A 14,455-nucleotide genomic window follows, 5' to 3' on the forward strand; every position below is an offset into this window, starting at 1 on the left:
TCAGCATCAGTTTACTCCGCGTCCTCCTTCTTGCTCTGAACTTGCCAGGAAAGTGTTGGTGCGGTTTTACTCTGTGCGAGACAGTGGTTGCAAACGCGATATATGTTTCCATCCAAATAAATAAATCCGAGTAAGTTCCGCTCTCTGAATTGTGCCAGCCCTTTCCAGGCTGAGCTCAAGCTCATTTTCTCACTTGTTAAGTCTGTCTGTCCCCCTGCCTGCCGGTCTATCCGCCTGTCTGTCTGTCTATCTACCTATGGGGTTGAACTTTTCGGGAGAGAGAGCCTAGATTAAATCAGTGAGTGTTCAGGTATACATCCATTCTTTTACCAGTTTGTTTTGGTGTCCCTCTCCCTCCCTCCCTCCACCCCCAATTCGTTCGTATTTGAGGTATGAAACGTAGAGAGACCCGTCTTATTCTTGAACGGCTAAGGCCCCCAAACCAAAACCCAATCACAGCAGTCAAAAGTCAGAGGGCCTCCATAAAGAAAATATATTTGTATTTATATTTGTATACATGGGCATCGACCTGTTAAAAGCTCCCGAGCCGTGTCAATGTGTAAACGAGAAATGTCAGCTCCTGGATGGTGTGAAAAGATGTAACATTCGCCTCCCTGTAGGCGCATTTGGAATAGGCTACCAGTTTGATGTTGCTTTTTCTCCGGGAATAAACACAGTCTGATTTCCGAAATAGTTACGGTTTTTTCCACCGGCATTTCCCCCGTTTCCGTGATGTAGCCGCCGTTGCGAGCGGGACGTGAGCGATTTCCCAACCGTGTATTGGACGGCGACTTAATACAACCACCCCAGTTCTGTTTCTAGACAGACGTGTTTTGGGAAATGGCAATACCCTAAAGAGAAATCGCTCCACGAAAGGAAGAGCCGCTCGGCGTTTAGCCCTGAAACTGCGGCTGGGCTCAGCTCTGCTGCCGCGGACATTCCCATCCCCAAAAGCTCGGGAGCTTTTACTCGTGATCGAGCTGAAGGTTCGTGCTCCATCCCAGCGAGTGCGGGAAGGCTGGGGGAGCAAGGCTGCTGCTCTCGTGGGAAGGGGAAGCGTGTGCCGAGTTTATTTTCCAGTCCGGGGTTAAAACGAAAAGAAGGCCTTTTGAAGCGTGGCTTACTGGGACGCGCCGTGCGAACCTGGAAACCGAGCGGTGAAACCTAAAGAGGGGACAGGGAGCCGTGAAATCTTTCCAGCAGCAAGGAGGATTAATCCCGTAACAGCGCGGCTGGACCGCGTCCTCCCGGGACGTGCGCTTAAAAAAAAAAAATCAAAAAAAAAGGAAAGAAAAAAAAAAAAAAGAAAGAAAAAACACAAAACCGCGGAAACCGGAGGAGCTAAAGCCGTAAAATAAAAGCGGGTGGTGCCAGAGCGGCATCGCGCAGGCCGACCCGCATGGCCGGAGCCAAGGGCAGTGGAAAGCAGCGGCCACGCGAGGACAGGGAGGGGGGACCCGCCGTGTCCCCGCGGTCCCCCGGGCAGCACCGCAGCCTCCAGGCCTCCGCGGGCTTGCCCTTCTCGGCCTCGGCTTTTCCAGTCCCCGGCCTCGGCACACGACGGTTTAAGGGACGCTGGGGGAAGGATTAGCGGGGTAGAAAAGTGTCGTGCATCTTCTCATTGGAAATGGGCTAATGGGATGGCACTGGAGGCCACCGAGCCCCTGAAGAGGCCACCGCGGCTGGCAGGAGGAGAGCGTGGTTTGCTCATCCTCCCTTTTCTCCCGTGTTAAGACCACTTATCCCGAGGGTCCCGGGGCAGACAAATCCCTCGTAATGAAGGGAACAGAAGTCCCTGCGCTGCACCCAGTCTCCATCCTCTGCATCCCCTGTCGGGCCGACGACGTCTGCTGGTGAAATCCTCCCTTGTGCTCCTTTCCTACAAGTTATTGGGTTACACTCGGCTGTTGTGTTATATGGGGCATGTGCAGGGTTTTTAGAAGCCTCTATAAAAGAATAAAGACTCAGTCGCAGCCCGAGCCTGAAACTCGTTTCCCTACACGTTATAACACAGTCCGCAGACGCCGTTTGGTAGCGAAGGGATTGGGGCGAGCAGAAAGACGAGTCTTGTATTATTTCTATTTGATCGAAAGAAGAAAGCCGTGTAAGGTGTTTCCTGTCTACTTGAGATTTTGTATGGCCCTTTAGGCAGGTTATTTCTTTGGAAAACAGCCACGGAGCCCATTGTCTTTATCTGATGCTTGAAAGATTGGGGAGGAGAGGAAGGAGAAAAATCATTGTTAAAAACACTTTGAAGTTGTGCAACTGTTGCTGCTCCAATTTTTTTCTCCAGTCTCCAGATGCACCAGAAATCTCTACTTTGATCTCACAAAGCAGCAATTTATATTTTTTAATTTTTTAAAAAATGGTTGGGTAGCTCGGCGCGTAATGGCAAACATGCAGGGAATGAGGTCATTGGGCAGCGCTGGGGAGGGGGCGGGGAGGCAGATAGTAAATGCCGAGAGCGCAGGAATGAGGAGGCAGGGAAGGAAGGGGGCTTGCTCTCCAAACGAGCCTGGCTGCGGGAACATCTGCTCAGGGCTAAGTTTTACATCCACGCTTGTTCACAAGGGAAAAGTCTCTGCCAGTGCACATGGGTCTGGCTGGAGCGTGCGAGGGATGTTCCCTTCGCGATGCCTCGGCGAGGGGCGCGCACGTCGAGCTGCCAGGAGCCCGGCACCAGCAGCTCTTGGCAGCATGGCCGGGGAACAGCACGGGAACGGGGGTGATAAGGCGAGGCCCAGTACCCGAGGCGGCAGAGGGGACCAGCCCCTCTCCTTCAGAGCACCTGGGGGTGCCCCTTGCTGTCGCTGGTGCGTGCCCGCCTCTGTGAGCCCTCCCCAGCAGCGGTCGCCCCAGACAAAACCTCGAGCATCACATCTCTGGCAACCTTCCCGTCCCTCTGGCCAGGGGCAGCGCTAAGCGTTCCCGGACGGCAGCAGCAGACTCTCAATTGCCTCTTCGGGAGGGCCTGGGGGCTCCTTGGGCCGCCCCCTCCCTGCCCCAGGGCTTGGCTCCGGGCAGGGACCGACCCATGCGGAGCTTGGCTGCGGGCGTTTATTTGGCTAAGGGAAATCAAATTCGAGGAAAAAGCAGGGACGGACCCCAGAGACACTGGTCCAGCCACTCTGCCATCTTAAAAACAGCGCCGGCCCCCCGGGCCGACTCTTCGGCAGAGCAGTGCCAGCGCTGCTCGTCTTGAACCCTGCCAGTATGCGGGTGATTTTCTACCTGGGCAGTCTCTGCCCTTGGTTTGCCTTTCCATCCCGAAGGTGTCGGCTCGGCTCAGCCCCGCTTTCCCTGCAGTCCCCTCATCGTGCCCCTGCGGGGCTGTTTCCCGAGGCTGCTCCCCGCCTGCCCGCTCGGGATGCGCGGAGGATGCTCCGTCCTAGACCCCAGCAGCCCCCGCCAGCTGCCTGGACCGATGGGAGCCGCTGGCACCACGAAAACCTCTCTGCCATCCTGCGGCCGTGCGCGGACCCGTGACACGGGGAGCCAGGGGCACGGGTGTCCCCCCCTGCAGCCTCGGTGGGGAGCTACGAGCGAAGAAATCCTTGGTCTACAGGGGGAGAAGGCATCCCGGTACCGCTAGAGGTGGCCCTCCTCTGGGAAATGGGAGGTGCGACAGCGCTGACCAGCGGGTGAAGTGGCGAGGGAGGCTGGGGGGGATCTGTCGGGACCGTACAAAACGAAGTGTTTGTTTTTAAAGGGAGAAGTGGGGCAGGGAGTGGGGGGATAAAGTAGAGGGTGGGGGTATAGCGACAGAAACGAGATGCTGACACTGAGGAGTCGTAGGGAGACATCAACAATTGGTGCCTATAGACCACATCAAAGGACTGCAGAGCAACAATAAAATGACTTGAAATACTTCTTAATGCAATGTTTGCATTGGGCAAGTCCACAAATGACGCCGGTTTTGCCATCACAGGGGAAAGAAAGCAGCAGATGAGGAGGTTTAGCCAACATTCCTCTGAAACCCGGCTTTAGAGAGAAAAGAGGAGAAGGGAGAGGGAGAGAGAGAGACTTTTATAATCCTGAAAGGCAAGAAGAGAAACCACATCAACGGACAGCGAGCAAATGCAGCAGGGCAGCATTATCAAGACACAGGGGGATCTTAGCAAATAGTCTGATCTGCAACAACACATCTGTAAAGAAGAAAACTTCAATTCCTTGTTATTACGGGGACATCTTTGACTCGGGCTGTCACTCGGCCCTGCTGTTTTAAAAGACGAAGGCACGCTTGTCCCCCCTTGCGCATTTCCCCCCGGGGGAGCTGCGGGTACCCAGGGCCTGGGGCTCTTCCCAGCCTCTGGAGAGCTTTTCTCTGGCGGGGCGGCCCACGGTGCAGGGGGGGAGCGGGGGGCAAATGTGTGTGCTGGCGAGGGAAAGCCTCCCGGTTCCGGTCAGCCCCTGCCAAAGAAGCAGTCACACTCAGACGAGCGTTTAATTGCTATTGTGTTTTTTTTTGTTTTCCGAAGGCAGGGCTCCTATTCCCCGAGCGCGGCTGCAGTGTGGCACAGGCTGGCTTTGGCTGGTTGCTGTGCGGCAGCTCCAGCCGCGCAGATCCCGGCTCCCCGAAGCCCAAAGTCGGCGGCAGCACCTCTTGCCCGCCTGCAATCCATGCACGAAGGATGCGGGAGGCTGAACATCCTCCTGCACGGGCAGCGGGGCCGAGCTCCGCAGCCAGGTCTCCCTCGCTGGGCTCTCCCCCTCCCCTGTCGCCCCCTCCCCTCTAAAATCTCTGTGCCCTTTCTGTCCCACCCAAATCTCCCACCTAGCCCTCAGCCAGCGCTTGAGTTCCCCAGCCACCCGCCCCGCTGCTGAAGCCAACCTCTCACGGATCCCCCCGACGGCTGCGCCCACCTGAGGCAGCCTCGGGAAGCGCTCCGGGGCTGCCCCCCCGCTGCTGCCCGGGGGGGGCTCCGCTCTCCCCGCCGCAGGGGTCTCAGCATTTGGCCCCGGTGGTCAGCAGCTGGCTGCTGCCTCCCGCCCGCAAAACCTTGCTTGCCGAGCACCTGAAGGGCTGCACCGCGGGCGGAGGGGGGGTCCCTCTGCAGGCTGGGGTCCGTGCCCCCCGTCTCACCCCTGCTGCCCCTGCTCCGCTGCTGCCACACGTCCCTGGTGACCCCGTGCCCTGCCAGCGGGGACGCGCAGGGAGCGTGCACGGCGGCAGGGAGAGGCCTTGAAGCGGGGAGAGTCCTCCGGGGCCGGCCGCACACGCTCCGGGGTCTCGGGGTCGCAGTTTTGCGGTGATGCCTCCTCCTCCGGGAGACGGAGGAGAAGATAAATCCTCCCGATACGGTGATAGAAAGTGACCCGGGGGAAAAACAACCAGCACCGAGCGGGATTCCCCGTTTGCTGAGAGCCCCCGGGAGCGGCCGTGCTGCCGCGGGAAGGAAAGGTTCGCTCTCCTTTCGTTTCAAAGGTTTCGATCTTCCAATCGGGGGAACAAAAGTTAAAATAATAATAGATAAAAATTTCCCTATTCGGCGGGCAAGCCACACTGCAAACGGTAGAAGCAGACCGCCCCGGGATAGCCCAGGGTTTCGTCCCGGATAGCCCAGTCCCCGGCAGCTTTTTGGTGACTGGAAACTAATAAAAACGGCAATCACAGCTCGAGTAATAATAATAAAGCTGGGTAAATTCCGGGCGCGGAGCGAGGTTTGCGGTGCAGGAAGGGGAGCCCGGGCTGGGGCCCGGCGCTGCGGTGATGGGCACCGCGGACTTTCCTTTCCCTCCCGCCCCGTCCCGGCCGGCCCCGACGGACCACGGCCGGCCCGTGAGGATCGGAGCTGGGTTTTTGGCGTGCCTAGTTTACACAGCAGCCGCATTTCACGTGGAAAAGGACGGAAAGAAGCTGGGTCTGAATATCTAGGGTTGTGCCGCATACGTTGCCCGAAGCAAAGGCCGGGGACCGCTCTCCTGCTTTTGCGGCCGTGCCTAGCGCTGATAGCACGGCGCGGAAAATGCCTACTTTCGACAGCAGAGTGATCACATCCTTCAGCCCCCCCGCTCTTTTGAATAGCCCCATTAAAGTCTGTCGAGTTTTAGGATCGGCGCTAAACGGGATTGTTTACAGTATAACACACCATGTCTGAGGTAGGGGAGCGCACAGACCTCTCTTGGTTCAAAGAGCTGTGCCTTGAAGAAAAAACATAATCCCCTTATATTTATTTTTTTGACTGAACACACATTGAAATGCTCTGCGTAGCTCGGCTTTCTTCCCTGGAAAAGCGGACTTGGGATCCCGTCTCGGTAACAAGGGGCCGGTTGTCCGCCTACGGTGCCCCATACGAGAGCCATTGTGTGCGAGACCCGCAGCGTTTCCTGGGGTCGCCGTCTGTTCGGCGTGTGCTAGGTGTGGGGACAGGGGGGGAAGGCGGCTGCCAGGTGAGGGGAAAGCTCGCTTGGTCCGTCCCCTTGCAGCTGGGGTGGCTGCGAGGTGCTGGTGGACCCCACGCGTGGGAGAAGCACCGCATCTCCCTACCTACCACAGCGAGTCCCCTGTGCCTGTGGCTTTGGGAGACGAGGTGTGCATGGCGCTGGGGGAAAAAAAAAATAATAGGAAAAATAATAATGAAAAAAAAATCCAGCCAAAATTGTAATAGCGGCAATAACCTGTAGCTCTTCAGCGCACCGCCGTGTAAAATGCTGTTTGCTGTCGGCGTGGGTTTTCCCCTTTTTCTTTCCCTCTGCCACGGCGATAAAGCAGAGCTCGGCGGGGAGCCTCGGGACAGAAACTTCCCCGCCGGCTGCGCTTGGGCAGCCCCGGCCCCATTCCCAGGACGGGACCGCGCTCAGCGGCGTAGCCGTGCTAAGCCCCCCGGCCCCTGGGAGATGCTCGCCTCTTGGCCCGCAGCCTTCCCGGGGGCCGCCCCAGCGGAAAATCTCCGGTGGCCTGGGGTCGGCTCGCGTGTCCTGGCTCTGATGGTAAATCTGGCTAAAGCTCCTAGGTCAGGATCGTGTCCAGATTCAGCCTCGCTGCCGGTTTTTCCTCTGCTTTTTCCAAGGTTCCCTTACCCTCTAGGCTTTCTCCTCCAAATCCCCGCCAGGGCGGTTTATTTCTTGGGGAAAAAAATATGAAAAAGAAAAAAGAAAAAAGAAAAAAAGAAAAAGAAAAAGAAAGAAAGGAAGAAAAACGACCAAACAAACACCGAGGACCGTTCTGAGATCTTTTTTAGTCCCTTCCCGCCCTGAGTACACCTGCAAATGGGGGGCAGGGGCAGGGAATGGGAGGCCACCAGGAAACCTCGGAGACCCACTGCGGATGGGGTCGGGGGGCCAGGGGGGAGAGCAGAGAGGCCGCGGAGCCCAGCCTCCCCTTCCCCTCTGCGCCGGGCCTTCCTCACCCCGCCGTGCCAGCCCTCCTCGGGGGGAGAGATAAAAGTGTCAGGAAGGTAACGAGGTGGGTGGCGAGCTCGGAGGGGCCGGGAGCTGCGCCGCAGCCTTCCCGGGGAGGGGAGACCCCCGCTCCCCCCCGGGCTTGCTGCCCCCGGCCCTGCCCTTGGCCTCTCGCCACCCGAGAGCAGCGGCCACGGGAATTCACCTGCCAAGGGAGACCTCAGCACGGGGCAGGTAGAAAATCTTCAGAGGAAAGAGTAGGAGGGTGGGGGGATTAAAACATAAGGGGCAGCGGGAGCAGCAGCAGCCACCCCCGGGTCGCCTGTGGGGTGGGAGCGGGGTGTCCCAGGAGGGTGCGCCCCGAGGCTGTGCCGAGGACTGCAGAGCTCCGGGAGCGAGGAGCAGGGGAAGCGAATGGGGATTTTTTTTTTGTTCGAGCAGCAATAGCTGAAAGCCGCGGACACTCCGAAACCCCGAAAGCCGAACGAAGAGGGCTTGTAGACAGAAAAAAAAAATGAAGAAAGAAAAAATATCAGGAGCCTCACTTATCGATCTGGGTTGTTCTGAAGTTTAGGGTGGTAAATACAAAAATGCACGGCTCTTAACCCTGCGTTCGCTGTTCAAAGTTAGTAGCTAGCAAGTCAGAGGGCTCCCTACCCGGGACCTTCGCCTTTGTGAGGGGAACCTGCTTTGTTTGAATTATTCATCGTAATTGCCTATTTCCAAACAGCTCCGCGGGGAGGCTCCGAAATGCAGTCAGGTCTGCAATCAGCGCCCGCGAAGAAGCGACGCCTGGAGCTGGAGGAACTCCGGGGCCACTTTGAGCTCCCCATTCCTGTCCCCTCCCGGAGCCCGGTGGCTGGGTCGGGGTGCGTGGCAGGCCCAGGGACACGGGGCATTTTGCTGCCTGACGCCCAGGAAAGCTGGCGATGCTTTTCTGCTCTGCCTGCTCTCCTCCTGCCGCCCGGAAAGCAGGAGAGCCAGAAATAATGCTAACGCGCCTTGGGCTGGGGTGCCCAAACGAGCGAGGGAGAAGTCCTGCTAAAATGGAGGGAAAGTAGTGGCTGTTTTTTACAACCCAAGTGTATAATCGGATTTTTTTTTTCTCTCCTGATAGAAAGCAGATAAATTTATGAAGGGAGAGCTAAGAGAATAATTACAGGGTGAAGGTAGTTAAATTTTATTTCGAGTCCCAAAGGCAAAACCTGACATTTTATTGCAAACATCTGGAAGGCTTAAGAGACTGGCATGGTGTTTGTTTAAACACTAATAGAGATTTTTATTCTGTAAAACACAAACAAAGCCCATTTAAAAACACTCGAGACTGTAAATATTTTGCGGTGGTTCAATTCTCCAAGCCTGAGAAAACCGGGGAAACGGGAGGGGAGGGGAACGAATCGACGGCGTAATGGGGGTATAATTATGAATTAGTTAATAATACGCAACAATACCGTTTGTGTAGACCATAAAAATAAATTGCAGGCGCATTTTTTTTTTTTTTCGCAGTCGCAGTAAATGACCCCGCGCAGCCCGGGAACATCACCTCGCTCGCGTTTCCAGGCGGCCACTCTGTTCGCCTTAAACTCGCCTCTTACGAGAGAGCCAGCCCCGAAATCCTCCGGTCCGTTTTAAAAGGACGATCGGCGTTGCGTTAAAGTCCAGTAAATCACTCGCTCGCGTTATCAGACAGCCTTCAGCCCGCACCCGCTGACTAGTTTTAACATTGTTTTCAATTACTAACTTAAAAAAAAAAAAAAATCCCCTAGATCTGGCTAAAGGACCTTCGATAACGTTTCCCTTGTTGTGCGGCAGGGCTTGAAACTGGCTCCGCTCAGGCTCTGCGAGCAGAACATCTGGACAGCACTCCCACCCCGCAGCCGGCTCCCCTTATTTCTCTCTTTTGCAAATATTTCCATACATAAACAAATATTTTCAGGCTCGCTCGGCGACAACCGGGAAGCAGGAGTGAATGATTTCTTTATAAACCCCAGGGCCTGGCCCTGCGACCCTTGCTCCCGCCACTTTATTCCAGGGAGCAGTTTCCTGGATTTAATGGGAGCTACCCCTGCGAGTGCGGGTCTGGAAGAAAGGCCAGGCAAAGGGGGTGCTTTCTTCTCCAGGGGTCAGAGCGGGATCTGAGCGTCGCGGCTGAGCCCGGGCCGGCTCCAGGCCGACCCCAGATTTCCAGCGGGGGGTCACGGGCAGAAATCTCCTACGAGGGGGCAGTCCCGTCCCTTCCCCGGGCCGCTGCCCTTCTCCCCGCCGGCACCGACAGCGGGCGGGCGAGCCCTGGGGCTGCGGCGGGGAGGGAGAGGCTCGCCCCCGGCCGCCGCTGCCGGGACCGTGGGGAGCTGCCCTCCAGCCCCCGGCAAAGGGATCTGCTCCCTGGGGCCTGGCCGGTCAGGGGGCGTGTTGGCACGGGAGCTCGGTCGCGTTTCTGCTGCGAAGCCTCCGTCCGTTCCTCCGTCCCGGCTGGGCGGACAGACGGACGGACGGCAGCGCCCGGCGGTAAGAGACTGCGAAAAGGGCTCGGGGCTGCTTTAAACCGGCGACCCGTAAAACCACACTTAAACCCGGGCAAATTGTCTTTCTGAGCTCATACATCAGCCCCCGAATTTCGTTTAAATCGCCCTGCCTTTCCAACACCATTTCCTCTCGCTAAAACGCTATAAATAATCCTCTGTTTTCTTGGGCTCCCTTTCTAAATTCTCCCTCCAGCCTCTATAAAAGCCTCCCTCGCCGCCCGTCTCCCAGGCGGGTGTTTCCGAGGCTTTCGGAAATAGAGAAACGGGTTTTTGTTTGGGAGACACTCCTTCGCCGTGGGACACGCAGCCGAGGGACCGGGGCGAAAGCCGTGCGCCCTTCCCCGTCTCCCCGCTCCTCGGCCGGTCCCGGAGCCCGCTTTAAAACGCGGGCTCCTTCCAAGTGCCTTTCTCTTTCGTTCCCCTCTCCCCCGGCTCTCCGGGCTCCCCTCGGCCCTGCTGGGGGGCACCCCCGTGCCGGGGGGGCGCCGTGCCCTGCGCCGAGCCCTCTGCGAGCGACCTGTCAAAGGCGATGCTCCGGAGGGGAGGGGAAAGGAGCGGCGGGGGTGGGGGGGAACGGGGGGAGTGTAGGGCGGGTGATGGGGACGCACAAAACCTGCTCCTCGGCCTAGATAACGACGCTCAGCTTTCTCGGGATTTCCCGAAGAAATCGCTCCTTTCTCGCCGCAAAATCTCTCGCCCCGGCAGGCTGGGGCCGTGCCTGCGCCACCCCTCGCTTTAGGCCGGGGGGGACGTCCGAGCGGCTCTGCAGCACCCCGCAAATGCAGTGGGGAGGCTGGGGTAAACGAACTGATCCCCCACATGCCCCCTTCCCTCCTGTCCCTCCTCTATGCCCCCGCGCCTCCGGGGAGCATTTGGGAGCCACCGACACGAAATAATCTCTTCCTCAGTCTGCCGTGCGCTCTCTCCCGCTTTTTCAGAGTCGCTCGATCCATACTAATTCCGCCCCTTGCTATATCATTATTTATTGTTTATTTTGAACCTCTCTCTACTCGATTCTCGGGGTCGATTTAACTCCCGGCGGCTTTCCCCACTACGTTTTCCCTGGACGGTGTTTTGCTTGGCTTCACGTGTTTTTTGGTGGTCCGATCGCGGTGCTTCCTTCCCCTTTCCAAATGCAGCCCCGGTTTTCCTTTTCACCGCGATCCCCCAGTGCCCCGCACGACCCAGGGGTGTGTGAGCAGCCCGAAGGGTTTGGGGGCAGAGCGAACAGAGGGAGCCGAAATGAAATGTTGGATACCATCCAGGCAGCTGCCCGGGATCTGTACCTAGAGGATTTGTTCTCTCTGGAGCTGAAGTGGCGAAAAGAAACGGAGAAATAAATAAATAAATAAATAAAAGACCACGACCCCTCCTTCCAAAGGCTCCCCGTGCCGGTGGTGCCGGGTCTGGGTGTCTGCCCCCCCGCAGCCCGGCCATGCACCGTGCTGAAGTTTCGCTTCAACACACGCAAAAGTCCCCGCTGCTGGGCCAAACACCGGCTAGCTCTCGGAAAACACGGTACGAATGACGCTTTAAAAACACCCCCAGGTTTTCAAGCCCCTTTCGAGTACTTTTTGTTTGTTTGTTTGTTTGTTTGTTTGTTTTTATATACGTATATAATTTGAGGGGGGTTGGTTACCAGAAGTCCCTAGGAAACGTGGGTGCGGCGGAGAGAAGCGCCGGAGCTGTTCCCTCGCTGCGTTTAGGGCTATGTGCTTCCTAACAGCTCCCCGCTCTTCAAAGAGTTAATTCTCCCGGCCGGTGCTCCAGGACTCAGATGGCCAAAATTCCTAGCCCCGAAGCCCGAGTCTCCCTCCCTTCCCCATTGGGTTGCAGCTTTTGGGTTTCTCCCGATCTCTCTCTCCGATTGGCCGGGGACATTTTTTTTATTTTTTTTTTCCTTGACAGGCGCACGCAGCCTGCCCAACTCTCGGAGGAAAAAAAAAAAAAAAAGAAAGAAAAAAAAAAACACAGAAGTTTGGATCAATCAGAGAGAGACAGAAGGAAAGGGGAGAAGGAAAAAAAAAAAAAAAAAAAAAAAAAAAAAGATGAAATCCAGCCTGCAGCCCCTCTGAGCAAGTGCTGGGGACCTGGGCTGTGCACACCCTCCCGGCTCTGCCTACGGAGTATCTGCAGCCTCATGTAGTTCCTTCAGGAGACTGAGGGCTGGTTCTTCTTGGGGGTGCAGCTGGGGAGGGGTGGGGGGAGAAAGAGGCGAGAGGCTCTGCCTCTGGTCCCCGAGCTCTGCGCTCCCAGCCACTGGTTGCTCATCTGCCCAAGGGTCCGGGCTGGGGGATAAGATGAGTGAGAGGCGAAGATCGGCGGTGGCCCTCAGCTCCCGAGCGCACGCTTTCTCGGTAGAAGCCTTGATTGGGACAAATAAAAAGAGGAAACTCCGAGACTGGGAGGACAAGGGGCTGGATTTGTCCATGGAAAGCCTCAGCCCCAATGGCCAGCTAGGGGACAATGAAGACCCGACTCAGTGCCTGGACCTCAACCCCGGTTAGTGCAACTCCTTTCTGCTCTCAGTGCCCCCCCAGCCCCTCTCCCTTCCCCGGGCCGGGGCTGCCCCCGCTCCGCCGGGCTGCGGCTCCACGAGAACATCCGGGGCTGGGGGGGGGGGTTGCGGGACGGGACGACCCGTTTTGCGGCGATTTCTCGGGTTTTGTTATTATTATCATTACCGTTATATTATTTTAGCTTTACAGGGAGTTTTCTCTTCCTCACCGCGGCTCTTTCCCCCCCCGACTCCTTGATCTCCCGGGAGCGGAGCGCACCCCCCCGCCTCCTCCTTCTCCCTTTCTCCTCCCTTTCCGCGCCTGCAGGGTCGCGGTGGTGCTTCCCGGCTGTCCCGGGACACGCGTTTCGCCCTGTCCCGGAGCTCCCCGACCGGCTGGGTGCCCACTGGGTCGGGGGACACAGCCCCCAAACCCCACCGGGAGGGAGCCCGATCCTTCCCGCAGCTCTGGGCTCGGGTTCGCCGGGGCTGAGCGCAGCGGCCGGGATGGGGTCGGTGGCGACGGGGGAGGGAGGAACCGGGGCATGGGGAGCAGCGCCGGGGCCGCGGACCCTGGTCCGGCTGCAAGATGTTTGGGGGGACAGAGCAGGAGACTCCCCTTAAAAAAATAAAAATAAATTAAATTACTCTTTTATTTGAAAGGGAGCTGGTAGCGTGGAGCGATCATTTGGCTGGAGCAAAGCCCTAGAGCTGCTCACTCCCCCCGTCCCCTGTCCTTTTCTCCCCGGGCTGCCCCCGCCGCCCCCCGGTCCCCGGCCCCGCTCCCAAGCGCTGCGAAACGGGACGGAGCCAGCGGCGCTGCTCCCGCAAGTTGCAGTGTGCGGAGAAAAAGGGACTTCAAATATTTCCTCTTTACCTCTTTTTTTATAGTTGGGGTGCGGGGGGAGGAAGGTCAAGCGATTTCTGTTCGCCACCCCATAAGAGAAAGGGCAGCGGTCTCCTCCACTCGCCCCAAATTCACTCCGCCGCACTCGGAGAAGAAAATACCTTTATTATACATATATATATACTTATATATATATATATATGCTATTTTATATATATGTTATTTTTGCATGAGATTCCCCGCGACATTACTGTACCAGCTGCCTAAAACCCGCCGTGAAAAACAGAGAGATCGACGAGGAAAAAAAAAAAAAAAAAAGCTGTTGTAAAAAATCTGTTAAGTGTTTTTGAAGGGAGCGAAAGACCGGGAACTGCGGAGACCTCGCCCCGCTCCGCTCTCAAGGAACGGCATTTCATTTTGCTTGTAACAGCAGCAGCTCTTCCCCGTGCATATCGTAAGGAGACGGAGGTAAAATCTTCCGCCTGGTACCCCTCGCTCAGCGGAGCGACGGGCATGAAGGAGAACGGACAAAAGGGATCAAAATAGCAAACGCCAAATAGGAAAAAAAAAAAAAAAAAAAAGCTTCAAAGTGTTCCTCGTCCAAAATCATAAATACACCAACGAAACGACAAAAATCGGCTTTGCAATAACAGAGCAGGCAGGCGCATTAGTCTTCCTCATTTTATTTATTTTATTATTATTATTTTTAGAATCGTTTCTCCTTAATTTCCACCCTCTACGGGATATATTTTTTTCTTCGTTGATCTACAAGTTTAATTTTCTAATTTCTCCATAAATTCGAAAAAAAAAAAAGGAACGGAAAACTCCCCTCTGCTCCAGACTGGAGAGCGGGAGAGAATAGCTGCTAAAATGCCTGAAACCTTAGAAAGCAAACGTGATGTTTTTCATAAAGCAAAGGAAATCAAGAACAGTTTGAGAAATCATTTTTTAGGAGGTTGATAGACTTTAAATAAAGTTCCCGACTGTAATTTGCGCAGTCACTTCATTAAACCCAAAGCCTCCGCAGCGTACCTTTGCTGCTGGGTGAAAATTGATTAGCGGCCATATAATGGCCACCAAATTCCATCTTTACAAGACCCAATTAAGAACAAACTTTACACCTAAAGTATTTAAAACTTGCCAAATCTCCAGCGATATGCCAAAAATTGGAAAGGGGAGTTTTTCTAGCGTCCCAAACGATCGAAACTCAGAATCGCTGCTCTGGGTAGGAAATACCACAGGGCT

General features: G+C 56.2%; 1 protein-coding gene across 1 annotated transcript in view; it reads left to right on the forward strand.

The window, feature by feature from the left end:
• The first annotated feature begins 11,955 nt into the window (after window positions 1-11,955).
• Window positions 11,956-14,455, forward strand: part of TBX15 (T-box transcription factor 15) — a 96,093-nt gene continuing 93,593 nt past the window's right edge. The window contains exon 1 of the mRNA XM_005026306.5: window positions 11,956-12,368. Coding sequence (XP_005026363.4) covers window positions 12,167-12,368 — 202 coding nt within the window. The 5' untranslated portion in view covers window positions 11,956-12,166. The remainder of the gene's footprint in view (window positions 12,369-14,455) is intronic.

The sequence above is a fragment of the Anas platyrhynchos genome, chromosome 1 (genome assembly GCF_047663525.1).
Source record: "Anas platyrhynchos isolate ZD024472 breed Pekin duck chromosome 1, IASCAAS_PekinDuck_T2T, whole genome shotgun sequence".
Classification (NCBI taxonomy): Eukaryota; Metazoa; Chordata; class Aves; order Anseriformes; family Anatidae; genus Anas; species Anas platyrhynchos.